The sequence below is a fragment of the Gigantopelta aegis genome, unplaced genomic scaffold (genome assembly GCF_016097555.1).
Source record: "Gigantopelta aegis isolate Gae_Host unplaced genomic scaffold, Gae_host_genome ctg2975_pilon_pilon, whole genome shotgun sequence".
Lineage (NCBI taxonomy): Eukaryota > Metazoa > Mollusca > Gastropoda > Neomphalida > Peltospiridae > Gigantopelta > Gigantopelta aegis.
This window is the reverse complement of record NW_024533125.1, coordinates 22,661-35,238: the sequence shown is the minus strand read 5'-3', so window position 1 is coordinate 35,238 and position 12,578 is coordinate 22,661. Positions and strand designations below refer to the sequence as shown.

The following is a 12,578-nucleotide window of genomic DNA, read 5'->3' as shown; positions in this document are numbered from 1 at the left end:
CTGTTGTATTCCATACAAACTTATGTGCTAAACGAGCACCAGTAATAGGCCCCTCCAATGCTCCAAATATCCCTCCTCCTATTCCACAGGCAATACCAACAAGAACACCCACTACTCTTGGCTCATCACTGACTTTTTTGTGAGCTAATTTTCCTGCAGCAACTCCTCGACGAATGGGACTGATTACAATCCCCCCAGCAAATACAGCTGGGGAGATCAGTACACGCAGATAAGTAGCAAACTTTGTTTTCTGCCTCTACAAGCTCACTAAAAGGACCTACATCACCTTTAATATTTACAGCTCTTACTCTGAATTGATACTTTGTATTTTGTTTGAGGTTCATAACTTCACCTAATGGTCTTGACGAGATAGTAGCAGTTTCCCAACCTTCCAATCCTGTCTTGAATTGCAGCTCATAGTGATCAATGTAGTGGTTGTTGTGTGGTGGATCCCAGTGAAGTTTAATGATTTCTGATGTTCGTTTTGATGATACTCTCAAGTTTACAGGTTTTCCTGGAATGGGACAATTAGTTTGAACAAGAACCACCTCACTAGGTGCACTCTCTCCCCAATAGTTGCAGAGTCTTACACGAAATTGGTACACGATATCTTTACTGAGATTATCCATCTCAATCATTATCTTGGCTTCAGGACTTATTGGCATGACGTCTAGTGTTACAGTGACAGTACTCCATTCAGTACTATTACTCTGATCACAAAACTCCACTACACATTCAGTCACCATGTTCTCCTTTGAAGTCTCCATTTGATGAGGTTGCGTAAGAAAAATTTTAACAGTCGTTGGACTAGTGACTTGTATGATCGGTTTTTCTGGTTTGTCTGGCACTTGACTTTTGAGCCGAGCAATAATTGGGTCACTCCAAGGACCTGGTCCAGAGTTGTTGATGGCACGTATTTGAATGGTGTATGCATAGTGTGGTATGAGTTTTGGAGATCCTAGTATGAGTGTATGTGTCTCAGGTGATACGGAGGCAGAATAAAATCATTGGTATCATCATATCGGACTTCATAAAACTTAACTAACTCTGCCTTGTTCTTGTCTTCCCAACTGATCACAAGATGATCATTTTTTTCTTCGACAATTACTTTGTCAATCTTTGTAGGTGCTTCACTTTCTTCCCCAACAAGATAGAACCCAGCTGTAGGACTAATTGCTTCTCTCTGGACTGTTTTTAATCCACTTTCTACATTTTTCTTGAGTTCTTGGTAGAGTACTAAGTTACCAGCTGTTAAGACAACATTCAAGTTGGAGGTAGCATATTCTAGTTCTTTCTCTAAGTTTGTCAATGTAAAAACATTACTGTGAGCTTTACCAAATTGTGCAAGAGGATTTTGTGTTGTCAATTTCAAAGCAATCCTCTGACTGGCTTCTAAATGTTCTTTCATGTCTTCCAGTGCCACATACACGACATTAGGTACTCCTTCCAATGATCTGCTATTGAGGTCCTCCATGAGGTCTGTGAGTAAACTCACTCTATGCAAGATATGATCCCTTTTGTCTTTTGCCACGTTAAGCTGTTGTATTCTTAAATGTATCTCATTTAGAATTACCCGTGCATAGTCCAGTACATATAAAGCAGTAGTAGCCATTTCTTTCTCTGTTATCTCTGCTATAGAAGCTGTATTTGCTATTTTATGATCATTGTTATCTATTATATGACAATAAAAGGAGTAATTATAATGTTTTTATTTCCTATACTGGTTGCTAATAATGTACACAATTTCCACAAGAGTGTCACAATACATTGACCATATTTGGAATGGTGGTGGTGAAATATAATTTGTGAGTTGGACAACAGAATTAAGATGTGTCTATGAGCCTTGCAAGGTCAGGCAGCACTAGGCAACTGTTAGCTTCCAAGGAATTAGTTTCACATTGTATTGCTCAATGGTCTCATTGGAATGGCTTCCTTCTGATGAATACTTATTATGTTCTAGTAATCAGCTGTTTACTAGCAGAAGGGAATGAGAGCATCATTTCAACTACAAGGGGTATAGTAAGTCAATATCTATTTTTTTTACAATACCATATTAAATTCTCTTGTAATTACACTGTTCAAATTAAAATTGATAACTTCATTGATAACAATGACATCATAACGACATCATGATATGGCAACTTTTATTAATAAACCCAAACGTAACCAGTTATTTAAGCTTCTTTTTGGGCCTCAAGTTACTGCTGTTGTCCGCATTTCTTCTTACGGCAGTTGGTAGCCCTCAATGGAAGACGTGCATAACACCTTTTGGGAGAGAAAGAGATAAAATAAATAATGATTAAAAATAAAAGCAGTTATTAGCTAACAAAGAAAGGGGAACATGTATGCTGGTAGGTGAAAGAGATCCTATAATGGGAGGTTCCCTTCCTAAGCACCAGTATTAGTCCGATTTGTTCTCTGTTGTCTGTCAGGGTCAAAGGTCATCATGTCACCATACCATATTTGGAAAGGCATAGGACATAGACTTTCAACCATAGTTGACAACAGTGGGGCAGTAATTAGAACATATGCAAACATGTACTTACTTGCGACAGATCATTTTGTCACAGTTGTATTTCTGAGCAAGGAGTCTTGCTGTTGGCTCAATAACACCTCCACGAAGACGAAGCACCAAGTGAAGCGTAGATTCTATGAGTGATAAAAAAGAGATGATTACAAACGTTATCTAATACAATTTACCTTTCTGGATATTATAGTCTGAGAGGGTACGGCCATCTTCTAACTGTTTTCCAGCAAAAATCAATCGTTGTTGATCTGGTGGGATACCCTCCTTGTCTTGGATCTTAGCCTTGACATTTTCAATGGTATCGGAGGGCTCAACCTCCAAGGTGATAGTTTTACCAGTTAAAGTTTTGACAAAAATCTGCATCCTGAGTTTTTTCAAACTCTAGAGTCAAAAATGATAAAAAGAAGTAAAAAAAGAAAAAACTATGTCCTCACCTTTCACAAGCTGACCATGTGCTTTTTGGGTGTAATCAAGATAAACGGATCTGCACGGAATTGTTATCTCAGTATACTTACCCCCACCTAATAATCTGCCTGACTGATATACGAAAAGCTTGACAGATTTATTGTGCATTGTTTATTGAGGTAAGTGATTTTCGCTTCAAATACAGGCTAAGTCTAGCTATTCTAGCATTACAATGCAATGGAGTGAGTTTCCGTTTCACCGTTCTCCAGATCTGCATCCATCTTCTCCCTTTGTAGATCATATGAGCATCACGTGATGTCAGAGGAGGGAGGTAGCCGGGCCACCTCAACAACTGCAAGTACTCAATCGACACCAACTCCGCCAAATGGAACTAAGGGGCGGAGACTTAGGAAATGTGCCACACCATTAAATCAGCCGAGAAGGTGGAGAACATGAGAGAGTCACAGTTCGTCAAGGTCTTCCAACGTTACCGATACCTAGCAGTACCAATTCCTCTGCATCTGAGGCCACTCCCTCTTCATCAGGGGCAACAACAACACCAGCAAAAGTTGAAGGAGAAACTAAAGTAAGTGTGAATTACATCATATTGATGTCATATCATGATGATGTCATTGTTACTTTCATTAGTTTCCAGCCACACCCTTCGTCCCCCTCCCCTCCCTTCTCCTACATTACCCAATAATCCTAACCTACTTAAGAAAAGGAAACGTATTCCTTACACATTAGTGGAGGCAAGCAAAGGGAACAGATGTCCCACCCCCGGATGTAATGGTAGTGGTCATGTGACTGGATTGTATGCTATGCATTATGCAGTATCAGGATGTCCTATAGCTGCACAGAACAGGAAAGAGCTAGAGAAAGTAAACTATAAATTATATTATCTTGACATCTTATGAAATGGTATCTCTTATATTTACTCTTAGACCCAAGGGAGCGCTTCTATAGATAAAGCTCCGCCCAAGCGTCCACCTCCAGGACGTAAACGAAAGAAAAGACGCAAGCCACACTTGAGTAGTGCCAATAAAAAGAAAGGACGTACTCCAGTGGGTGTGGTCTTGTCAGAAGGTGTTGTCACGCCAGTGAAAGAAGAAGGAGAACAAGATTCGGAAATTGAGATTGAAATTGATCCTATGTCTATTTCACCTGCTCTGTCAGCTGTTGGAGAAGACGTGAAGCCACTATTGTAAGTAAATCTCTTACTAGGAAATCTGCTCTATGATAGATCTTAATACACAATATCAACAAAGCAGGCCCTTAATCAATATATTTGGTACCATTACAATGATAATATGTCCTCTATTGTTAGACAATCTTACTCTTCATTATATAGTCCTGTTGAAGAATATGGTATATCTGATGAACTGTTATCCTCCATCGCTGATCTCCCGTCATCGGGAGTCCTCGAAAGAGAAAGAGGATTCCATATACATTAGTGGAAGCAAGCAAAGGAAACAAATGTCCTACGTCAGGATGTAATGGTTTAGGTCATATAACAGGTTTATATGCCCATGCATTATGCTGTGTCTGGGTGTCCATTGGCTCATGGGAAAAACACCTGAAGATGCAAGGTAAGATACACTTATATTAATCCCTTATTTGACCACACCTACTTAGGCTCGGAGAGAGGAATTGAACAAATTACGTGTTCAAAGCACTACTCTTCCTTCAGAATTTCCTCTTCCATTGTCTCCACCCCCAAGGAAGACACCTCGACTTCAAGCATCACGAAATCTCTCTACTACATTGGATAATCTTACTGGAACCACACCCACTTCTATTCCTCAACAGCAGCGAATGACTCAAGCTCAAGTGAGGAAAGAGGGAAGGAGAGAGAGGGAGAGAGAGAGGGGGAGAGAGAGAGAGAGAGAGAGGAGGAGAGAGGAGAGAGAGAGAGAGAGAGAGAGATCGGAGAGGAAGAGAGAGAGAGAGATGTTGAGTTGAATTTTTTAAACTTTCTAGGAGCTACAACAGCACTCTAAAAGTCCAGAGTATTGTTTTCGTCCTGAACCAAAATTAGAGGGTCTTACCCCAACTCAAGATCTACAACTGTTCAGAGAAGCACAAGCAAAAATGAGAGAGCAGCTGGTTAGTCCATCCATCCATCCTGTCCATTCACCCATTAGTCCATCCATGCATCTATCATCCAGGGCATTGACACAGAGAGACAAGAATACCGTTATCAAAAATTCAGTTTGGTAGTTATGAATTTGACACGTGGTTCTCATCTCCCTATCCACCTGAATATACCCAATTAAAGCAAATTTATGTCTGTGAGTTTTGTCTACGGTATTTCAAAACATCTGTCACTTATAAAAAACATCAAGTATGTGTCACACCTCTATTGTTGTTCTTTATGTACCAGCTGTGTATGTTCACTTCAATAGACCACTTGTACTCAGCTGAGACCACCTGGCAGAGAAATATATCGTAAAACGCCCTTGTCTATTTTTGAAATTGATGGCGAAAACCACAAAGTATGCATTAAATAATTGTATTATGTCACTAGTGACTACACCTCTCTTAACTGTAGAAATATTGTCAGAATCTTTGTTTAATGGCAAAGTTATTTTTAGATCATAAAACTCTTTATTTTGACGTGGAGCCATTTCTATTTTACATTGTGACAGATTGCAATGATAGTGGCTGTCATATCATTGGTTACTTCTCAAAAGTGTGTTGTTATCCTAATTGATATAATTGATAATCACTATGGTTACTGTTGTTATAGGAGAAGCATTCTCTCAAGGATACAATGTCTCCTGCATACTTGTTATGCCGCCATACATGAGGCAGGGATATGGACATCTACTAATAGATTTCAGTAAATGACATTGTTTATGATATCATTGCTATGACAACAATCACTCATATACAGGTTATCTGTTGACTCGTCAACAGGAGAAAGTTGGGTCTCCAGAACGTCCATTATCTGATCTGGGACTCCTTTGTTATCGGAGTTACTGGAAAGATGTGATGTTAACATATCTCCTTAATAATCAAGCACAGACGATGTCCATGAAACGTGAGGGGGAAAGAAAAGGAAGAGACTTTTTTTTTTATTCTTTTGCTCTCAGAAATCAGTCAAGAAACAGGTATTAATGGCTGATGATCTTATCAGTAGCCTTCAATATTATGGTTTCTTGAAGTATTGGAAAGGCAAAGCACATCATTATTAAGAAAAAGGTATATCACATGACAACTGGATGTTATCACATGATCTTGAATGCTTTAGGACTTATTAGAGGAGCATTCACGTAAACTAGAGAGGCGTAGAAACAATCATCTCATGATTGACACATCTGCTTACAGTGGACACCTACGACTTACCCATGTATCCTGAATGGGCCCAGACTCATACTCTCATATTCTGGGATGAGTTTTCGAACTTTTTCTGTGAAATTGTTTTGTGTCATAATTATAATAGTATGGACTGTTGTAACAGGTTCATTATATATATTTTATATTATTAGTTTGCATAAATGTTGTCATCATTATCAATGAAATATTTCGTTTAATATTTTCTATTAAAAGAACATCTCTCTCATCTAAGGAGTCTGACAAAATGGCGAAATATTGTACACTTCTTCTGCATAATGAATATTTAATTAAGTAATTATTATATATTTAATGAATAAAATTATATTAATAAAAAATTAATAATTCATATTGGATATAATGCATAATAATTTGGTAAATCTAGAGTTCGGAAAAAGGCAATTTACTAACTCATAGTTTGCACTGAAATTATTGTCCAACAATAGGTTGTTAATTCCAGAAGTAATATTGCCTACCATCAGTTCAATGTCATTGCATAGTTGTCATGACAACATGATAACAGGAGTGGTATGTAATATATACAATACTATTAAAAGTCTAAGACAATTGTAAATTAAGATTACATCTGGTATTATCACTATTATGGAACAAGTATTTCAAGATGATTTTCTGACATATATACATTCACCAATGTCCTCTGTAAGAAAAAGAACTACTAACCACAAATAGAATGAGTAGATTAATGAACATGACAAGTATCCTTCATCTTTCTCCCAAAAAAGGTTTTAAAATTTACCTTAATAGCTGTGTAGCTATACCTCCTTCAGACATGTTGTATCAGACAGTTATACTACAGGTCATATATGACTGAGTTTGAAATCCCACTGATCTTATTGAAATCCTTGAAATCTCAACTGAAGCTTTGGATTTCTCCGGAAATCTCATCAATAATTATACTGGTCATCAAGAATATTATCATGAAAATTTTAATCATTGTAGATAAATAATTCATAAACAGCATGGCTGAGGCATTACCACAGGCAAGAGGCTTCATCTTCTAGACAAGATGATGTCTTGATTTAAAGTGGAATAGAAACTGTTAATCCAGGAGTTACAAGGGTTATTGCCCCCTCATGATGGCACTAAGTCCCCAGCTGACAAACCAACCTGTTTTATATGTCTCGGTATGGCAGGATCTGGTAAAAACCACTTTTGTACAGGTGAGTAAGTAACAGTAAAGTGGATATTCTGTTGTTAGTACTTTTTTTTTTTCTTTTGTATAGAGAATAAATACATATCTTCATGCTCATAAAACTCCACCTTACGTCATAAATTTAGATCCAGCTGTCCATACATACCTTATCCTGCAAAATATTGGTAATTTATTCATCCTCTCTGCTCCTTTTTTTGGTAATAATGACTATTTTATGTGCTAGATAATACGCGATACTGTTAATTATAAAGAGGTAATGAAACAATACAATCTTGGTCCCAATGGGGGAATTGTGACCTCGCTAAACAGGTTTGCTACTCGATTTGATCAAGTCCATGGGATTTATTGACAAAAGAGCTAAAGAATGCAAGTATGAACAAAATTTCACATTCACAGACTCATCCATAGCTAAGTATCTGTCCATTCAATTTTTTATATGTCCATTTAGGTATGTAATATTCGACACCCTGGTCAGATGAAGTTTTCACATGGTCTGCATCAGGAGCTATATTACAGAAGCTCTTGTAAGCCAACATTTGTATCTTTCTCGATAACTTCTTTATACTAAAATCAGCTTATTTTTATTTTAGGCATCGGATCTTTCAAACTATAGTAATATATATCATTGACACTATTCGAAGTGTTAATCCAATCACTTTTATGTCCAATATGTTTGTATGCTTGTAGGTAAGGAAGAGAGGGAGGGAGGAGCTGTATCATGTTTGTCTCAATCTACTTTTGTTTGCCCATAGTATTCTTTATAAAGCTAGACTCCCATTTATTGTGGTAAATGACAAAGTGAGTCATATTAATAACAGCTGTATTACTTATACACAGTGGGTCAACCCTCTTATTAAAAAAAACACTAATTAATGACACCTTCTATATTTATGGGACACATACTAATATATTAGGGCATATTACTTAACATCTGTATTGAAAAGATGTTTGAATAGATGTTTCATTGTAGCCAGACCATGTATAATGCATATAACATACTCCATTCTCTCACTATATAGACTATGTTGTAGATCACAAATTTGCTAGGATTGGATGAAAGATTTTGAAGTATTTCAAGAAGCATGGAAAGCAGGTTCTAAAACATGTGGACAATTTGTGTGTTGCTATGGTTGACCGTATCTATTAATTATTAGGAACATCATATTCCTCTAATTTAGCTCGTTCGATGAGTCTAGTTTTGGATCAATTCTATGAAAAAAAATTTAAAGGAGTAAGAGGAGCTTATATGCAGTAATAAGCTCAGGGGGCTTATAATTGATAACTATACACAATTTACTGAATGATTATATTTTATTTCAGACTGTTGGTGTGTCCTCCATTATTGGTTTTTTTACTGGACTGGAGAGTTCTTTCAAGCAGTTTATGTTGCAAGAACAGATTACATTAAGGATTACTTACCACAGATGGAGAAATTAAAAAAAAAGAAAGATGATGAAGACATTAGCTAGTAAGGTTAAGAACAGCTTGAGATATTATTATTATGTTAACAGACAAGAAGAACAATTAGAAAGACTAAGATTGGATAGAACTGAAGGAGAAGAAGTTAGTTTAGAACAACAGGTGTCACAAAAAGTAGAGAAAGAAGGAGCAATTGATAATAATGATATTTTAATATATGCATGAATCAATTGTGTACATGTATTGTTATTATTCATTTAAGGCTCATACTCATGTTTAAGAGTCTTGGACTGGGTATGAGGCTATAATTTGAGTTATATTTATTGTTTAGGTGTTCCTAGGCAACAGAGAATAGAGCTTCGTTTAGGAGGTGAGGAGCAGGGAAAAGTGATAGTGATAATGAAATGGTTGTAGAGAGAGAGGATAGTTAGTTTATTACAAGTTAATTAATTAATTAACTATTAATTAACTATTGTCTGCCATCAATCATTTATGTGAAATATTTTTTTGTTAACATTTTCCAATTATAATTATAGGGTGTGGTTTATTTGGGAGGTGCACATATGAGTTACTTTCTCCCCTAGTTCTAACTGTGTCTGTGTAAGATTGGATAAATAGACTATCATCAGTAAATCCTAAATTAGAAAACGATATTAATTATCATCAGATATTATAGTATTATTTAACCCATTGATACAGCTGCTCTTTCATCCATTCTCTACTAACCTGCATTGTTACTGTTCATAATTTTATCAAATTGAGCAGAATCCAGGCGAGTACCGTTTGCTACCAACTCCATAAGCAGTCGACCGATTTTACTATCGGGAGGAATAGCACATCCTAAACAACACATAAACAATTATATAACTCCAAAAAACAAACAACTTACATAACATTCTCACATAGACCAAAAGCCGATCTACAGCCTACTTCCATGTCTTCTAAAAACATCCTTAAATCTTTCTAAGTCTTTCATGATGGGTGTGGTATTACCATCATCTTTACTTACAGTCTGATATAATAGACTGATACCAACTCTCTCAGGATCAAAATAGATAATCTCGACAGGGACAGGAGAAAAAAATAACACCTTGAGTTTTATCAGGAAGACCAAACAGGACACCTAAGAAAGTGATCAGTTATCTTTGTTAATCGAAGAGTCACATAGGCAGACATACTGTGGCCTTAATATATTCTATACATTACACAATATCATATATATGTACATACATAATATCATGTATATGTACATGTATAATATCATGTATATGTACATGTACCTGATATTACATATTTACATGTACATATTTAAATATATACATGTACATTTATATCATGTATATGTACATGTATGATGTCTTTATGTACATGTATGATGTACTGTACATATTATATATGTACATGCACTATATTTAATATATACATGTACAATTATATGATGTATATGTACATGTATAATGTCTTTATGTACATGTAATATGTACATGTACATATTGTACATGTACAATTTACAATATCTATGTAACATAATACCTATATAAGCTTTGATATCTAGTTGGCCTGTCTTTAGTTTACAGTCAAAAGTTAATAGACTGGGGGAGGATCACGTTTACTATATAGTCATGTATTAGAACAGAATGCATCTTTATCGTAGCATTAGTAGCATACCTGAAAATAGATGCATAAGAATGGATGCATAAGACAGCGAATGGACGTGACAAAATTAACATAAATGGACAGATGATTTACATACCATCCTAATACTATGTCCATAGGATTAATTGTTTGATGTAGACTGTACATTTTCTGTTCATATATCATGTCAATAGCTACTTCTTCATCAGTTCATTGTGAGGTACTGGATATGCGAGGAAAAATCTAAAAATAAAAACACATTAATGGAGAAGAATACATGTCCCATGTACGTATATGTAAAACAGATTGAAATAGTATGTCAACACAAACAGAAGAAAATATTGTGTTATTATATATGATAATTTTGAAGTAATAGTTATCACGTGATAATGATTAACGATAATATTAACCACGATGATAACTTGCCTCGTAGATGCCTTCGTTTTTTCACTCCTAACAGTGAACCAATAACACGAGTTTGACTCTCTTTGGGGCGTCTTTCATGGCTGTCTACGATGGAAAAGGCGGCTACTGGGTGCAGGTGAACTACTATACCATGGACATTAGACTCCATGCTGTTGGGTGGTTTCAATATACTTAGAGGTGTGGCGAGTTGCGAGTAAATAAGTTATATTTGTTATAAACGGTATATCAAAAAAAATGGTATAAAAATTAATACATTCAAAAATAAGATTATCACTTCTTTTTATCTGATAATTTAATTGACGAAACTTTCAGTCAATTATCAGTTGTGACATTATTTTCACTAGAAGAACCCGTTGTAGCCATATCAGGACTAGTGGGCGTGGTCTGATCAAATACTCTTCCACTATCAGGTACATTCTGTTTCCCAGGTGTCTCAATTGCATTACGTTCTACTGTAGACTCCACCCCTTTCTCTCTCATGATATCTTGTTAGCTCCTCTTCCATCCAGCCATGTTACTAACTCAGTTATTTTGTCAACAAGGTCACCGGTCATTACAAACATCTTTACTTCTTCTACGTTGATATTTGAATGGACCTACGACCTCCTCTCGATTGATCAGAATACGAGGAACATCAAATCTCGTCATAGAGCTAGACTAGCAAATGGTTCTACCGTGGGGTGTGGTCTAACATGAAGATGGACACTCCCATTATGTAAGTGTTTATTTAAATGATGTCAATGTGTTTATTTAAATAACATGATATCATACTGAACATCATAATGATGTCATCCATTATGACTACATGTTGTGTACCTGTGGTTAAGTGGGTGTGGTTTGTCTCATACCCTATAGTGATGTTCCCATTATAAAGAGGAGATCACATTGAGCAAAGTCCCATGTGTCGTAAAGAATAAATCGTTGAGGAAGATCCTCTCCAAAAATACATTCTGGCTTGACCACACCTAAAACGAGATAATCAGTTATCCTACAGCCGCCTGTCAGTCCATTTATCCATTAATCTATCCATTCATCCATTAATCCATCCATCTTTTCTCTATTCCTCCATCTATCTAGCCATCCATTAATATATACCGAACAGAACTTGTGTTTACAGCGGGGTATCCTGTCTTTAAATATAGTTTGACTATAAAGATATTACATTAAAAATATTATATTATCATTACACTCACTTAACTTCATCAGCATCATGTCTGCTATGACATATAGTACAAGAAGCTGTAGAAAAAGAACCATGAGCTTCAACAAGTCGTGCTGTTCTTAATTCCAGCCACTTGAAGAGAGAAAGCATTAAAAAAATTTATGAATGATCTGTTACCCTATATTCATGTATACTGATCAATACTACGTATAATTATAATTCAATATATATCACTATTATATTGGTAGCTATATTTGTGTATATAAAGTACATAATAATTATGCCATCAGCTTTACATCTTTCTAAGCCGTCAATATTTGTGTATAAGTTCGTAATAGATATCCTTTGTCTTGTAGTAATCTGATGATAATGGACTATATTTGGGGAAGTATTTTCCATGATAAAGGTCCTGGCTAGAGTGAAAAATGGACGAGGATTTGGAAGACGAAAGTGATATCAAAGATGGCAGAAGCTCTGGGATACGATACTGCTTG

The 12,578-nt window shown here is 36.0% G+C and overlaps 2 protein-coding genes across 2 annotated transcripts in view; one reads left to right on the top strand and one right to left on the bottom strand.

Annotated features, from left to right (window-relative positions):
* Positions 1-2,170: 2,170 nt before the first annotated feature.
* Positions 2,171-2,890, bottom strand: LOC121391799 (ubiquitin-like). Its single transcript, XM_041523297.1, is given in 4 exon segments — positions 2,171-2,209; positions 2,211-2,265; positions 2,547-2,649; positions 2,701-2,890. Coding segments are annotated over 4 exon segments (387 nt in total).
* Positions 2,891-3,345: 455 nt separating this feature from the next.
* Positions 3,346-12,578, top strand: part of LOC121391798 (histone acetyltransferase esa1-like) — a gene marked incomplete at its 3' end in the record, with an annotated part of 29,407 nt that continues 20,174 nt past the window's right edge. The window contains 21 exon segments of the mRNA XM_041523296.1: positions 3,346-3,435; positions 3,877-4,136; positions 4,654-4,762; positions 5,145-5,276; positions 5,338-5,427; positions 5,484-5,631; positions 5,688-5,774; positions 5,829-5,975; positions 6,028-6,053; positions 6,055-6,111; positions 6,113-6,136; positions 6,186-6,249; positions 6,252-6,346; positions 7,338-7,430; positions 7,432-7,449; positions 7,513-7,776; positions 7,778-7,817; positions 7,894-7,966; positions 8,033-8,125; positions 8,195-8,262; positions 9,193-9,231. Of these exon segments, the coding sequence (XP_041379230.1) occupies positions 3,346-3,435; positions 3,877-4,136; positions 4,654-4,762; positions 5,145-5,276; positions 5,338-5,427; positions 5,484-5,631; positions 5,688-5,774; positions 5,829-5,975; positions 6,028-6,053; positions 6,055-6,111; positions 6,113-6,136; positions 6,186-6,249; positions 6,252-6,346; positions 7,338-7,430; positions 7,432-7,449; positions 7,513-7,776; positions 7,778-7,817; positions 7,894-7,966; positions 8,033-8,125; positions 8,195-8,262; positions 9,193-9,231 (2,017 nt within the window).